We start from the raw sequence: 17,661 nt of genomic DNA, 5'->3' as shown, positions 1-17,661 counted from the left end.
GAGTTTATCCTAAAAATGAAATGATAAGAGCCTGCTGGTTGTTATCCAAGATTCTTCTTAATGGGGGAACCACATGGTTATTCTTCATCTCCCACTTGTTCTCACCCTTTACTACCAACCCAGCCACACCCCGCCCCCATCCCAACATTGTTCAGTACTCAGCACAATGAATCATTTTCAAGTTGACTCATTGTGAACTGTCTCCCAGCTGTTGGAATGTCTGGCAGACATTTTTGTTTGGGTGAAGAATAACTGGCTGAAACCCAACCTGGATGAGTTTGATATAATGGTCTCTGGCTAAAGAAATATTGAGAGGAACATGCTTATGGCCTCTGAAGCCACTGTTATTTCTGGAGTAGAACCATCCCTTGTGGCACAGAACTGAAAGTAAGGAATCAATCTGGATTATTTTCTCACCATTGAATGAAAAATAACCTTGGAAGAAAACAGGCATTTCCAAGTTATGTTTGTTTTTCTGTACCTTGTGTGCCCACGTGATTGAAAGTATTAAAAACAGCTAAGAACATTTATTGTTACTGGTTCCTTTGAGAGCACTGATTCAAAGAGAGAAACATTCTTTTTTTAACACACATTCCTACTTATGGAAGAGTTTCAAATACCACCATAGGTGTGAGTTTACCAATCATTTCAGCAGAGTATTTGGTAACACAGTCTACTATGCATTTCATACCAAGTCAGTTAACACTGACTAGCTCTCTTTTCTTTTTCATCCTTATTCTTAAAAAGAGACTTAAGAAATAGAATAACAATGAGCTCAATGGTCAATCCCATTTTAAGAAAATGAAAATCTTTGATTATAAGTGGTCTCTTCTAACAGGGGACATAGCATCAGATTGATAAATTTTCTTGACTGTTTTACATTTCCTATTTGCCACACTTTACTTCAAAGATTAGTTTTAAAGTGATGGGCATTACAGTGTTTCAACTTATTTAGATCTTCAGTACAAAAAGTAATTTGATATAACACATAGTCAGTTTTCTGACCTACCACAGTATCAGAGACTAAAAGGGATACTGAATTTCCATTAAAAAAAAAATAAGGCAAAGAGCCTACTTGGTATTTGATGATTATATTTTTTATAGCCATGAATTTCTGCATATGTTAGAACCTTTGATACTTAGTAGCTGGGCATACTATAGTTGGAAACATATTAATGCACTGTTTTAATCTGGCAAAATGTGACATTTCTTAAGATGGATTGTTTTTCAGTTCATCTTGGGTTTGTTGGGAAAGAAAAAGTAGGCTACTGGTATAAGCAGTACTCGTCTACCAATCTTCTTTGCCTTTGTTGTTATTCCAAAGCCAAATGGCAGCATCTGGAAAGAACACAGAAGACTCCAGAGCTAGGCATGTTGCAGCCTCTTAACTGTACCCTTCTATGTTTCTAATATGTCACAGAGGACTTCAGCTGTTATAGGGCTGAAACCTAGTACAAACTGGGACCTTTGCCTTATGATACTGGGGTATCTACTGCTTCTGAATCCTGCTGTCTGCCAGATTTTCCAGTGTGTAATGAGTGAAGTAGTTTGGGAAAAAAAAGTGCTGTTTAAGAATAAAAGTAGCCTTGCCCCTAAGATAAGTGAAAAATAACTGATTTATGTTTTCTACCAATTTTTACTTTTCCCTCAGCTTTTTAGATTAGAGTAGCATAGCTACATGGGTTGGAATTTTCAATTGAGGCATATTTCATCTAGTTATCAGCCTGGAGTAGTTTTAATTTTTAAGTTGAGGTGGCATAGTGGCACTATAGTGATGTCATTTTTAACCATAACATGAATGTTTTGTTTCTGTCTTTTACAGAATAAAGCTATTATTGCTCGTGTTACAAACTTGTCAGATACAGTTGTTGCCCTGGAATCATTTGTCGGTTCTGAGAGAGAAACCAACCCATTGTATAAGGATTACCATGGTAAGCAGCATTCTTATAATAAGAACATTTCTGGCTGCTTCTAGGGTACCTGGAAGTATCCTGTCCAATAAAAATATCTACTGTCCAGTAGAATGAATTTTATTACATACCTATTAGATGTTTTCCATTTCTTGTCAGTCTTCCATAGTATTTTATTACCAAACTACATGAAGACTACAGACTATGATAATTGCTTGAAAAGAGTCAAACCCAAATAAGAATGGGCTTAGTTAGGTGTAAATTTTGTTTTCCTAGTGGCTTAAATTTGGCAGTCATGCTTTTTAGTCATGCTTGAAATAAATATAATGTTAATTCAAATAATACATGTTGAGCACCTTTAATCAAGAAATCCAAGATCTGAAATATCCCCAATCCAAAATTTTGGAGTGGATTTTTGGATTCTTTTAGAGATGCTTAGCCAGTAAATTCAATGCACATATTCCAAAATTCGAGAAACTCCAAAATCTTAAACACCTCTGGTCCCAACCAAGGATTTCAGATAAGGGATATTCAACCCATTCAACCCATACAGTAGTAATAACTTTTTACTGATTTACATAGTCTGAGTATATATTAAGGATTGCTATAATTATTGTAAAATGAAATACTTATATGGAGACTTTGGTCTAAAGACTGATTAGCTTATTAGAAGTTCTTTCTAGACTTTGAGACTGATTTTATGAGACCCTGGCAGGTTCTTTTTGGTTTTCATATTAGAGTCTACCAAAAAAAGTATTAACTATTCATGTAATTTATTATTTCCATTTTGTTTTAGAAAGTCAGATGTTACCATAGTAAATTATCTACACTGAGTATCATAAGTATTATGAGTTTATAAATTTAGTAAAAGTATATTTTGAATTCAAAAATATAATCATTTTGATTGAAACATTTCAGAGGTTAAAAGCCTATGATTATTTGTACTGAAATCTGTGAATTTATAGATTACTCACCACAGAATACTGAGTGGTTCTGAGCTGTGTAAACTTTCTGTTTATAAGAAGGCCCTGATGACAAAAGCATTCATTCATTCTCTAAAACCTGCTGATGTACTAGCTAAATAAGTTATGTAAGATGAAAATGAGAAAAGCACAACTAAAAATACAGTGTGCTTATATCTGGTAAGTACATTTGACTAAATAGCTGTGTGTGAAATTTTTAAATTTGTAACTAAAAGCTTACTTTTTAATAACACCCTTGCTTTTATTAAGTAGGAAAAAATCAAGTAGCTATTTTAGTAAATTATTATTGAAGGGGTTGTTTTGAAAGTAACTGGAGGTTTTATTCTTGGCAGCTGAAACTAATACATTACTAAACATTTAAACCCACACATAAAACCTTGTACTAAAGAAGCAGTTCTATACACATAAATAAGCTGTATCTGTGTGTTCAAATCTAGAATTTGCCTTTCCCACCCATGTTTAGGGATCAGTGTCTTTGGGATGATGATTTTAAACATGAGCTGAGTCAGGCATAAAGATGCACTGAAGAACTGTCCGTGTCTTCATCTGTGGGAAATGACCCCTAGTTTAGTCAGAAAGTACATTAGGCTGCACAAAAGCCACCCAGTGCCCTTGTCAGAAAACATTAGCAAGTGTTTCTACTGACAAGAGGCCAAAGCTCACGGTTTACCTAGCACCGCTCTAAAGCTTAGAACAGCTACATGAAGGGCTAACGTGCCACAGAAGTAAGTGTCTCGGGATGGCATAGGGGCTCATGTTTGATCCTTGAGTGTGCTCTGAAATGTAGTTTCCTGCAATGGTTTGTTCAAATCATTAATAAGGCACAAAATGAAATACTTTTCCTTAGTGCTTCATTGTCAGTAACCCATAAGCCTTGTTTTGCTGGCTGCTTACTGGTGCATTTAATAAAATAAAGATCACTCAGTGGTGCCGTGGGCAGCATGCAAGGTGATAGCCATATTTGCTTACTGTAAATACAAGAGAAAATCACACACAAACCGGCTGTAGTTTTGACAAGTATTAAGATCCCTCTTTACATCTGTACTTCTCTACCAAAGTGCAATTAGTTTTCCTCGCACAAGGATTTCTGTTTATCTTATTCTGCTTGATTACTTGAGTATAATCACACCATTTGCTTCATTGCTCCTGGTAGTAAGCTCCAGTTTTAAAAGGGGAGGATGCTTGTGTGTAAATTTACAGGATTCTGCTGTAAGACTCTTTAATTTATGCATCTGATGACAGCGTTTTTCAGGTTTTTTCCTTTTAATTTCCTTTTCACAAGGTTTGATCCATATACGGCAGATCCCTCGGCTTAATAACTTGATTTGTGATGAATCAGATGTCAAAGACTTAGCTTTTAAATTAAAAAGGAAGCTATTCACCATTGAGGTAAGAGAATTTCTGTGTTTTAGTTTATAGTCTTGAGGTAAATGGTATCTCCCCCTCTTTTTTTTTTTAAACTTCAGTGAGATACTTATGACGTGTTTCTTGCTAGCAAAAATGATTTTGTTTTAAATGTCTATGAAAAGTAAGCACCTAACTTACATGATAAATATGACATGCATATTTCCAAGGCTTTCAGAAGCATATTTAATTAAATGTTAATGAGCTGTGCTTACTTGTGTGTGGAATGTGAGTGCTACCCACAATTGTGTATGGCTAAGAGGATTTTTATCTATGTTCTAAAGCATTTTTCTTTACTATTAGTGAAATTACCTTTCACTTTATGTGCTGAATTAAACAAAGAATAATTCACACTAGTGTCTTTAAGTAAATTTTTTATAACACTTAAACTTTGCTTATGACCTTTATGCAAGCAATGATGACAGAAAATATTAGTACCAAAGATTTATTCCAACTTAATCTTGCTAAAGAGCAAATGAACATAGAACTATTAAGCAATTAGAGTTGACGTATTTATTAACGAAGTAAATGCTTAGAGAGAGAGAGATGGCTTTTGGGTGATGTGATAGTTATCAGTATAGCCGGTGCAATTTTTTTTTTTAACAAAGACATAAAACAGCCAAGCAGCCTTGACAAACCATTTTGTTTAATCTCTTTTCAAATGAAAAGCTCTTAAGCAGGCCACTTGTCTTAACTGCTTGAAACCATAAAAAGAGAGAATTGCCACCAATAAATTAGCATATTTTTAACTTCATCACCAAATGATGGTCAATGTGGCTTGGCACTGCTTTGGTGTTTGGGACTTCACCCTTAAGTGACCACTTTGGCCCTTTTTTGACCCTCTGCCCTCTTTAAGCTGGCCACTTGATAAGGTAACTTAATGGTTCTCTCTCTTTTTCTCTTTCCCTTCACATTTGCAAGTAGCACTAACCTATAAATCATTGTAAGGGCCCTATCCAGTGACAAATTAATGTGCCCTCCTCCTAATTAATGGTCATCAATGTCCTTAATTATCTAATCCTATTGAGAGCAGTTAATAGTTAATCAGGCAGCCAGTTCTTCAAGCAGGTCATCTCTGCAGGAGTGTTAGAAGTTTCTCATCTGGGGATACTCCCTTCAAAAGCCATTTAAAGCCAAAAGAGTGAGAGTGTAGAAATAGTGATTCTTGAGCTAATTTGCTTTAGTTCTCAAAGGAAACCACTGAAATGGAACCCAACACTGTAATTGTTTAAAGCATTATTTCAGTTTTTCTGACAAAACACTGACTAATTTCTCATCATATTACTTAAAACTTTTAGAGGGACAGAGTTGCAGTGTAGTGTAACAGCGAAAGCATGCATATCGTTTCCCTTTACCTGGAATGTATATTTTTAATGAAAATGAAAGTTTTCTTTCTCCATGTGATGCTTTTTCTCCAAAATCAGTATTATGACAATAAGATCTAAAGTATCATTTTTGTTTTCAAATTTAGCAAGGCAGTTCCCAATGGGGGAAAAAAATTGTACCCAGAGAAGAATGTAGTGTGAATGTGTTTATTCTCTCTCTCTCTTTCTCTCTTTCTTTCTCTCTTTGGGGCTTGCTAGAGGTGGAGGGAGGGAAGAAATAAAGCACTTACATAAGCAGGACCTCTCCTTTGAATAACTTTAGATTCTAATAGTGACTACACTTTTCCATTGGAGTTGATAAAAGATCTTTTATTAACTACACAGGTTTCTGTTCCATCCTCTCTTCTTCTTCCCAATATGCTAAATTAAGAGAACTGTTATAATCGGTTACCCTGTAGGTTAGAAGCAGTATTTGAAAACGAACCACAAATAGATGGCGTTTTTTTCCAAAAACTAATATTCAGAATAGTTGGTCAAATCTTGTACTTTTTTGGCTTAACCTAATTAGTAAGATTTTTGTTATGTTTTTAAAGAAATATAGGCAAAACACATTCTAAATAACTCTCTGATTTATGTCATAATATCCAATATAGTGATCAGAAAAAATATAAATTAAGGAATCAAACCTGACAGAAGTCATATGGATATAATTAGAACATTATAAAATCATGAGGTTCACCATAGGTGATTGTTTTAAATATACCATTGTGCATTATAAAATGCATATTCAAATAGATAGAAAGTCTTTGGTGATATATTATGGACTGGAAACAAGAGTGGAAATGACCAGAAAATAATTAGTTCAAGGATTCCTTTGGTGGGAAAAAAATCATCTATCAAGTGCCCATGTTTTAGGTTTAACTAATCAGTTTTTTTAATGGCCTGATATTGTATTGTACTAATCTGTAGTACATCATTGAAGCTGAGTCTTATTTTCAGAAGGAAATGATGATTTGGCAGGTAAAGCAGAAATAACTTCTGACTCCATGCAGACAGATCTGTTACATGTTGGAATTTACTCTCAGTCACTGGTCTTAGAAATGGGCTGCTGGAAAATGATGGGCAAAAGAAGCAGACAAGCACTCCCATCTCCATTTTTAGGCTAACTTTTCTTCAATTTGTTAAGCCACTGCTCTTAGGAAACAGATTTTTTTTTTTTACTAGTAGCTACCAAGGGCCTTTAACATAGACTACAACTTCAGTGTTTTCTAATTTCTGTGAGTGTTTTGAAGAAAGCAAAAAATATTTCTTCCTTCTTGTAGTATGTGTTGGTATTGTCTAGATTTAAGTAGAAATATTTATCTAATCACAGTTCACTTTTACTCATACATACAGCCATAAAGTTCTGTGAATTAGCATTCTTATGAAAACCATAGCAGAATCATATGTATACCAATGACCTTGAAATCCCTGCATATATTCTAGTTAAGTAAAAGACAAAGTTGAAAGTTAACCGTGTCTTCAAGTTATAAGAAAAAACTTTCCAGTTATTTGACAACTGTTAGTTCCTATAAGCTCTACGTGTTACCACCATAATATACTGTTTATTTCTTGGTCTCACCCAGATCAAGGTTACATAATCTTACCTAACCTCCATTCAGTCATAGAAAATTTTTATTGAGCCTTTGTTGAGTATCAGGCATTGTACTGCCTTATTTATATATTTTATGTAGTATTTATGTAGTATTTCAAACAAGGCTTTACTAAGGTGTAATGGTAGACTCAATATATAAAATGTATCTTTTTCATGTGTGTGTCTATCCCAGAACTAAGAAGGAGGTCACTTATTTAGTAGGTAAAAAATCTTTGGTGAAATATATGTAATATGGGTAGGTTTTAAGTGGGGTTTTCTAAAGAGTTCAAATAATACAACTACAAATATAATTCTTCTTTTCAAGTGACCCCCATATGCTGCATTTTTAGTTAGGTATAAAATTGAGAACTTGGGCACATACCTTTACTTCCATACTGAAGTAACTACTTCTGTTGTTTCAGTTTCTATAATTTTTGTAACTGTAATGTGGGAATTATTATTAGCTACTTTTTTCTTTAGTAATTTTGGTATAATTATAATTCATGAACAAGTAAGATTTGGAAGGATTTGAAATGTGGCTATATTTAATTTTATGGTATCATGCTATTTTGATTATAGATTTTAAAATTGACCATATCTTATCACATTCTACAAATATAATTTTCTGTAAGAATGATAATATGTTATTACATTAATTATAATATCTATAAAGTTATTACAAAGAGGATTTTATAATGGACACCTTAGTAATGGGATGATTTTCCAGCTCTCTAAGATTCAGTGTTTCTAAGTTCAAGTCAGAGTATGATAACTAGATTACACTGAAATACACAAAAGACATGCACTGTTTATTACGAACTTTCAACATAATGATAAAATACTTAATATAGGATTTAATCCAAAAATAATGATCATCATAGTGTATCTGTGGTTCTTATAGACTACATGAATATTGAGAGTGGAAAATGTCATAATAAATTGATTTTACTCATGGTTATCTTCTGATATTTTGGTCCTAATTCAGAATACAGGACTTCAGTACTTCTCTAACCACTAAGAACATTTTTCACTTAATAATTGCTTTTCCTAAGTAACTATTTTTTAATGTGTTTACTTAACACATTTGTTAAGTATTGAGACCAAACTAGTAAGAAACATCAGTGTAAATTTATAATACTTACAGTATAACTTGATTTGATTCAGCACACTATTTATTCAAACACAGTATTTGAAATTTTTACTTCTTGGAAAAGCATACTCTTACAAACTGAAAAAGTACTAGTCATGATGATCTTGTTCAGCGGTTTGAAGTGTTGCATGATATCTTTGGTCCTAGCCTTTCTTCCCTACTTTTATTTTCAGTAGCCTTTCCTCCTCTTAAATGAAGAGCAGAAAGGTAAATATATGTTTACTCAATCTAGAGATGGAGAGAGGAATTGTTAACTTGCTTGTCAATTCACAATTATGTCACCAGTATAAAATAGTGGAAAAATAAATGTCTGTCTTGGAGATCTTACTGAATTGAAGCATCATGGATCATAAGGGCAATGATGCCCTCCACAAATATTGGTTGCTATTTAAATTAAGTTTTATTCTTAGATATACTATAGTTAATTTAAAAAATCTAAGTTGAATATAGGCACCTGTTTATCTGGATGAAATTATTTGTCAAAAGTAAACAAAAAATAATATTCTTTAGCAATGGAAATGCAATTTTCTACCTATTTACACTTTAATATATTATTTTACTATACCCATATTTTAACACTTAATATAGGATTTAACCCAAAAATAATGATTTAAACACTTTAATTCCCAATGAATACACATATAGTAGTGTCACATAGGGAATCTCCAGAAGTTGGTTTAATACTTACTATATATTTCACATGCCATAGTGAACGTATCAAAAATTCATACCACCTTAAGGGGAACACAGTTTTGAGACTCTGTCTAATCCTATTTCTTCCCACTTTGGAATCTTAATTAGAAGAGATAAGAAAAAAAACCATCATTTAACTAAATTATTGTCTTGAATCTGTAGCAAAAGGTATAATCCGCAATTGGGCCAATTAGCGAACCCCTTAGTTAGCTATGCTGTGGCGAACAATTTGATTAGATCTGACACCATCCTAGTTCCCACTGTTGTTTTGCCAGGTATGATGGTCAGACTTCAAAGAGCTTGAGGCATCAGCAGGGCAAGGTTTGGAGGCCAGCTTAGGTCCGGTTGTTAATCTCTCTGCTAAAACCACAGCAGCTCTCACACAAAACAAGCTTACACGACACAATCATGCGGTATTAAAGTTAGGGTTGAGTCATGCCAATTTGCCTTTGATTTTTTGATGATTGACCAAAGATGGCTACATGACTAGACACATGCTAAAAGTATACTGATTAGGTAAGTTCCCAAAATATTTGAAGTATTTTTTAACTTCCTATATAAATGTTGTGAAAGCTTACTCCCTTTGATCAAAGTTTCCGAAGCCATAGTACTTTATTGGGAAAAACATGAGTATTGTCTTCCTTGCAGCCTAAACACCTAACTTTTCACTTACCATTTCATATAAATTTGTCATCACATTAATAGTTCCTTAAGGAGAATGTGAAAGGAAATTGTTTCTAAGTGGTAAGCTTTTTAAAAATCTATTAAGCGCATTGAAAAAAAAAATTTCCCTGAGTCATTTATGTTGACTGACAATTTTTCTGAAATTTCTTTATAATTATTTTCCACTTAAATGTTGAGTAAAGTGCCCTTCCAGGATGTGATTGCATAAGTGTTCTTTTCTCTGCATTCTGATTTGTTGAAATATTGCAGTAATAGTGACATGTTTCCATTCTGAGAAAAGCCTAAGGCTGCTTTAGTATTATTCCGAATGATTGAAACTGCCATCTTGCTGACTTTCCCTTGGGCAGCGTGAGGCCTGTTTGCTTTTGTGTTCATTTCACATGCTTCCTGTGAGTTTGGCTGGCAGAACATCTTTGCTTCATTTGGCAAGGAAGAGTAAATTCAGGTTTGGCTATTATATACCTTTAAAAGTTTTCATATAGGCACCAGCACCTAGGACATTAAACTTATATATTGTCATATGCAATGACCCTATTTCTTTGTTTCATATTATTAAAATATCTTATGATGCCTTGATGATAAATAAACTTCATTTTACAGATAGCATTTAGTATCTAATATTTCACATTGCACTATGTTTGTTACTTATTTATAACTGCATTTTAGTCAGGAAATGAAAGTATATATTTGAATAACAATATGGATGCAAAAACCAAAGGTCAAATATTTACAGTCTTGCTAATAGTCTTGCAGTCCATGAGTCTCTCATAAAGATACAATGATGTCTGTAGTACATTTGTCTGGACTTTGAGATCAGAGTGGTACAGACTCAGCGTCGTCTGAAATTGCAAAGAAAAAAAAGATCACTTCTCCTCCTTCCTAAATCTTGTTTCTAGAAACATTTATTTATGTGCTCTGTGATTTGGCTTCAGGAAAATTATATTGCAGTACCTGAAGAATTTTCTTGGGCCCTTTGTAGAACTGCTGTAGCAGAATTTACAAGTTTACACAATACTCTCGGAAACACTTCTTCCCACAAGTTATCTTTATGGTGTCTAAGAAAGATAGAAAAGGAAAACAAAATTATGACAAATCATAGCTGTCCCACTTCCTCACCTAAGTGTATTTTTAAGTTTCTGGAGGGTAAGAACATATTTTACAAGTATATCCTGCAATATACCTGGAATACTAATGCTTAACAAATATGTATCCTTGAATTTGTGATGTAGGTAGCTTTGGAGATATTTTTGTACCCAGAATGTTCCAAGGTTAGTCCTGCCTCAGTATCTTTGCCCAGCAAATGTCTAGAATGTTCATCCCTCTGATTCTTTCAAGGCTTTTTCATGTCATTTGGATTGTGGGTTGGCTACCTCAGTTTCCTCTGTAGTGAAGTCTGATTGGTCTGTCTGAAATACTCATTAAGTTACTATGACATATGCTATTTTAATTCTCAGTATAATACTTATATATACTTAATATCCAGTTTAAACCAATTTTTTGTCAGTTAATTTGTTTCCTTTCCCAACCTCACCGCTAAGGTGTCACCTCTACAGGATCAGGAACATAGTTTGTCTTATTTGCAGCTAAATGCTGAACAAATGTAGTAGGTGCCCCATAAATATTTGTTAAATTCTTAAAGTACTGTTTTTAACTCATATTTACAGTAGGTTTCTTTAGAAACATGTATTCAGCACCTCATTTTTTCAAGAGGTTGTGTTGGATGATTTCAAAAACTATTAACATATTTTCTTTTTATCTGATCTCATAGCAACTCCTCAGATCCACACTTTTACACATATTTTACTGTAAAGTTATATGAGGAATTATATAACATTCCCAAAGTCATACATCCATGGTTACAGCCAGGATTAAATCCAAGTCTTCTGACCCGTGCACATAATATACACTAGAAAATTAACATGTTAATGTATATACAGAAACTTTTATTATTATTAAAGAAAATAAGTTTTAGTAAGTGTTTAACTGGGTCCTGGGACTATGCAAAGTATGTTACAGGCATTTCGCCACAGACCTCACAACCACTTTTTACCATTATTATCAACATTTTACAAAACAGATCATACAGACCTGAAGTCACAGAGTTAATAACTTGGAGAAATGACATTTAGCCCTGATCTATGATAACTAATAGAGCACCTAAAAGGAAATCTGTAGAAGTCAGATTGACACTTTGAGAAACAATGACTTGAACAGCCCTTGTCTTGACTGTCGAGGAAGAGTTGTTCTTTTTTTTTCTTAATGGAGAATGGGACTGGGATTGGGAGAGGGAGGAGGAGGCGGAGTGGGAGGGCAGGTATGGTGGGAAAAACCACTGTGTTCCTAAAATTGTATTTAGGAAATGCTTGAAGTTTATATTACTTAAATAAAAAGTTTCTTTGGGGAAAAAATAAAGAATACATATGTTCTTTTTTTTTTTTTTTTTTAAAGTTATAGCAAGAGAGGAGAGCCAGAGAGAGAGAGAGCGGAAAGAGATCTTCCATCTACCAGTTCATCCCCAAATGTCCGCAACGATCAGGGCTGGGCCAGAAGCACAAGCACCTTCTTGGTCTCTCATGTGGGTACAGGAGCCCAAGCAGTTGGGCTATCTTCTGCTGCTTCCCCAGGCACACCAGCAGGGAGCTATATTGGAAGTAGAGCTGCCAGGACTCAAAACTATGCCCATATGGGATGCCATCACTACAGATGGTGGCTTTACCTGCTGTGCCACAGCACCAGCCCCAAATATATATGTTCTTTTAATATTCTATTAAAAATTCTGTTGTGGCCACCACAATGACATAGGTTAAACCACCTGGCCTGCAACAGCAGCATCCTATATCAGAGTGCTAGTTCAAGTCTTTGCTGCTCTGCCTGCAGTCCAGCTTCCTGCTAATGCACATGGGAAAGCAGCGGAAGATGTCCCAAGTATTTGGGCCCCTACCACCCTTATAGGAAACGAAGATACAATTCCTGGCTCCTAGCTTCAGCCTGGCCCAGCCTTGGCCATTGCAGCCATTTGGGAAGTGAACCAGTGGATGGAAGATTTCTCTCTTTCTGTTTCTCCTCTCCCTGTTGCTCTGCCTTTCAAATAAATTATTCTGTCCATGACAAGCATCATACTCAATTTTTATTAAATATATCTTAAAATCTAAATTAGGCTAACCATAACCTTCTCCCTTACATAACATGATACTTTATATATATGAAGGACTTTAAAAAGTTTGTAGAAAAATGGCATTAAGATAATTTGTATTTTCCTTGACTTTTGAGGAGATTCACTCATATAACCATATATATATTCATGTATATATATATATGAATATTTTAGGGTGGCAATGTTTTTTCATTGCTTTTTACTTATTCCTAGTATGTGGCAGGTATTTTATTATGACAAAATTATTTTGCAAAAAATGTAAAGCCATTTCGTAACACACTATCCACTTATATAGAATTTCTAATTCATAGGGGAAAGAAAGTAGTCTGTATAAAGATATGTGATTCCTTTTTAACAATCAAATATTTTGATATGGTTCAAAAGAATATTCATTAAAATATATTATTATTATATTCACTTCCATATTTGGGTAATTTTGCAAATAATGATCTTCTCATAGCTAATTAATGTGCTTTCTTATTTTTCTTACTTGCCATTTGTTATCTTTGGAGCATCAATAATTACCCTGTGAAATAATTAAGATATACAACTTTTCAATTAGGACCTACTAAATTCAACTTTTCCAATTCCTAATTATTGTCTCTCCTTTTTTTCATAGGTAGTTCTAATGAAGGTTTAATTCATTCATTTTAAAAGCTACTTTTTGTTTTCAAATATTTTAGTTGAAAATTTTAACTATATTTAAGGAAAATTAAGCAGTAACTCTTATGTTTGCAAAATATTTTCCTATGTTATTGATTAATAATGCCAAGTATTTCCTGCAATTTAATAATATGAACAAATCATGCCCCTCATTAAGGAAATTATAATATTAAATATAAATTATTTATTTAAATAGAAATTAGAATTTTGGCAAAGTTATTACTGCCATAACTATGCCACAGTAGTCGTATTATAGAGTAGCCAGTTCAGTTTTTGTATCTGGTATAGTAAAGTTCACTGAACTGTTTTGTCAGGTGCTGTCAAGTCAACCCACCATTATTGTAAAAAATCAAACTAAATCATTTTGGCATGAGCTTTCCAGAAATAAGACACCCAATATGAAGGGTTTAATGAAATTAAGTATTTGGTTTTAATTTTTTTGTAAGACCATCCAAAATATATTATACTTATCAGAAATTTCTGAGTAAATCAGCTGAAATGTCTTACCCTATAGTTTGTTGAAGAAGTATTCTCAATGTCATTGTTTAATATAAATAATACTTAGAATATATAAATATAATATAAATAATACGTAGAATATATGTGAGTGTAGTGGGGAGGATTACAGGATTCTTTACTGAATATTGTAAAGTAATAAAACCATTTAGAAATATAACCATTTAGAAAAAATAGAAATATCTTAAAAACATTAAATGTTTCTATTATGAATGAAGCTAATATTAATTTTTATGTCATTGTCCATTTCCAAGACTGTTAAAAGCAAAGTTGTATTTGCTTAACTTTTTTCTTTTTAACTAGTTGTTTATAAATGTTCCAAATACTCAATTCCTGTATGATGGAGGAAAAACTTATCTTTCTGATCAATAGTTACTTAAAAGGCATTACTGCATTATCGATTTAAAAGCTTCAATCTTTTCATTTGTGTATGTTGAAAGAGTGTATTTTTTGTTCTGCCATTTCTGCTCAATAACCTAAGAAATATTTTTCTAACTTATACTGTAGCTATGGTGTAGCACTGAAAAAGCTTCTAACAAAAAATCTTTTTCTGCAATTAAAGATCATTTGTAAATATTGTAATAGGCTACTCATTTACAAGATCTTTGTGAAGAGTCAGGGCTATAGCATGAAATGGATTGACCTTGTTGAGCCTATAAATAAATGGATCAACTTATCTTGTATGCATTAGGCAAAGGAAAAGGCTAACACAATACTTAGTTTATTAATATTTTCACAAATTGCTAAAATGTTGAACAGCTGGGATAGAAAGTTATTAGAATATGTAATTGCAGCTTTTAAGGAAATACAGCTTTATAGTATATACATACACATGTTTGTTTAACAATATGTGTCCCATCTAAGAATAGCAAAACATAGCACACTAATAGTGTTAAATTGTCCTTTACCATAAAACTATCATGTTTCAAAATGGTGAAGATTAATATAGTCCCTTTCTTCTCTACTGAAGTTTGAAACGTGTCAGGAATAGTTATAAAAAAGGAATCAAACTAGATAGTGATTTACTTTATATTTTGTGACCTTTCCAGTATGCTTACAAAAGTGAATGGTGGTCTAAATTAAAGTACTAGTGACTTTGGAAATGAAAAAAAAAAAAAAAAACCTGGTGTTAAATTGGAAATGGCATAGAAAATTAATTAATTTTTTAAAAAAATATTATGTAGGATCTCTGCCTTTAATGTGCTGTACACTCTTATTTAATGCTATAACTAGTACTCCAACAGTATTTTTTTTTCACTTTGTGTTGCTATATGGGGGCAAACTGTTGAAATCGTTACCTAATTTATACTAAACAGATCTTTTGTATATAAAGAGAATTGAAAATGAATCATGATGTGATTGGAAGGGGAGAGGGAGCAGGAAAGGGGAGGGTTGTGGGTGGGAGGGAAGTTTTGGGAGGGGGAAGCCATTGTAACCCATGAGCTGTACTTTGGAAATTTATATTCATTAAATAAAAATTTAATTAAAAAAAAAGAAAATAAAGTACTAGTGACTGTCCATATGGAATGAATTCAGTCACCTGATTTTTCAATACATTAAATCTTCAGAATAAAAAACTGATAAAGAAAATGTTTTATTCCTTATAATTTTGATAAACTTAGGTTGTGTTATATACATATTTATTAGGTACAAATCACTTTTTAGTTTCAAGAAAAATCTAATTGTAAAAATATAATAATGAAGTAAATATATCCAGTACTTTCTAGATTCTTCCCTCTGCCTTTGGGTATTTGGACACAGCAACCACATATCCTTAATTGCTGTCTACTATCATAAATAACACAAAAAATTAATTTTCTACTCAGTACCAAACAAAATCTTAATTGAACAAAAATAATTTAATAATGGGTTTGAATCAAGAATCAAATAAATAATGATAAATTGGCCTTTAAAACCCTGTAGGACTGATTAGTCTAATAAAAATGTTAAGGCTAACCATGAAGTGATTAGCCAAGAATATTCCTGATCCAAGTAATATTCTCTGCTCCTTACTTCCTTCTTGAATATCCATCCTGTACTATTCTGTTTGTTTCTGTTGCTCTTCAGCCTCTCTATAAAGTATCAAAGCTTTGGGAAATGTGGTTCTTTTAGGGCATAAACTTGAATCTGTTTTATTCATCATTGTATTCCCTTTTTGTAATTCATTGCCTGATCATGTGGGTGCTTAACAAATATTGGATGAATGGATGAACGAATGAATGTCCTTGACACTGCCTAAAACGTATTAAAGGGTGTGACTATAAAAATTTGACCATTTCAGATTATACAGAATGGCGTGATGGTACTAATTCAGTTTTCCATAGATGTTTAATAGATTTGTGAGGTTTTATGTAAGTAAAATAACCTTCAATAAATATTAACTATATAATAATATAATATTATAATGAACTGTTACTGCTGATATAAAGAACTGGGGTTTCTTAAGAAACCCCAGATAGGAAACAAGGAAATAATTTTTAGCTAATACATGAGTAATACCTATTTGAATTATGATTTCATTATTACTATTTGAGAACTATTTCATCTTATTGCTATTTAAGAACAGTTTTGAATGATTCATCTTAAAGATTTGATAATAAATTTTCAAAATTCATAAATATCAGTGTGGGGTTTTTACTCTGTAATAACTGTATAAACTATTAGATTTAGTCTAAGTTTCAAAAAGTCCTCCAGGGGAGGCAGGAATCAATCCTAATTTCCTGATCTATAGTAATAGTACTTTCTATTCCCTATTGACCCAATAAAGCTTCCTATTAATATGGCTGGCCTTCTGTAACTAATGTGAGTAATTTTATTGCCTATGTTTTCAACAGGAAAAATATTATTAAAGACCTGTGAGACTTGGGTTAGGAATGAAATGATTATGTAAAATGGATATTATATGTATATTACAATTTAAATACATGTTAGAAGCAGAGTAACTAATATCACTTCTGTTAGAATCTAGGACTATCTGTTGGAGAATGATCCCATTGACGTCTTTGTGCATATGAGGCTGACAATTTCCAATCTGATTCTCTAGTTTGGTTTCTTAAGAATTTCCTCCTATGGTACAGTAGGTTAAGTCACTCGTTTGAGACACCAGCAACCCATATTTGAGTGTCTGTGGTTGAATCCCGCCTCTTCTTCTTTTCCAACTTCTTGGTAACGCATACACTGGGAGACAGCAGATGATGGCTTAAGTATTTATGTCCCTGCCACCCATATGGAAGAACTGAACGGAGTTCCTCCTGGCTTTGGCCTGGCCCAGACCAGCTGTTGCAGGTATTTTAGGAGTAAACCAGTGGATGGAAGATTGTCTCTCAGTCACTCTGCCTTTCAAATAAAAAAATTTTTAAATATAATTTCTTCTTGGAAAACCATTCTGATCCAGATAAAAATTTGAATTAAGGACAATTACATTCAGAATGAAAACTTTGTATTGTCAAATTTATAATTGAATGCATTTCTTTCACATATCCTATTAATTTAACATGCTTCTCATTCAGTCAAAAAAACAGAAAAAGTATGTTTAAAAATATTTTG

At 33.0% G+C, this 17,661-nt stretch overlaps 1 protein-coding gene across 2 annotated transcripts in view; it reads left to right on the top strand.

The window, feature by feature from the left end:
* ELP4 (elongator acetyltransferase complex subunit 4) overlaps positions 1-17,661 on the top strand; it is a 276,483-nt gene that overhangs the window by 129,185 nt on the left and 129,637 nt on the right. For both annotated transcript variants that reach the window (XM_062198049.1, XM_062198050.1), the window contains exons 8-9: positions 1,823-1,931; positions 4,176-4,282. In XM_062198049.1, coding sequence (XP_062054033.1) covers positions 1,823-1,931; positions 4,176-4,282 — 216 coding nt within the window. The remainder of the gene's footprint in view (positions 1-1,822; positions 1,932-4,175; positions 4,283-17,661) is intronic.

This window comes from Lepus europaeus, chromosome 7 (assembly GCF_033115175.1).
Source record: "Lepus europaeus isolate LE1 chromosome 7, mLepTim1.pri, whole genome shotgun sequence".
NCBI lineage: Eukaryota > Metazoa > Chordata > Mammalia > Lagomorpha > Leporidae > Lepus > Lepus europaeus.
The sequence above is the reverse complement of the archived record's forward strand: the minus strand, read 5'-3'. Positions and strand labels throughout refer to the sequence as shown.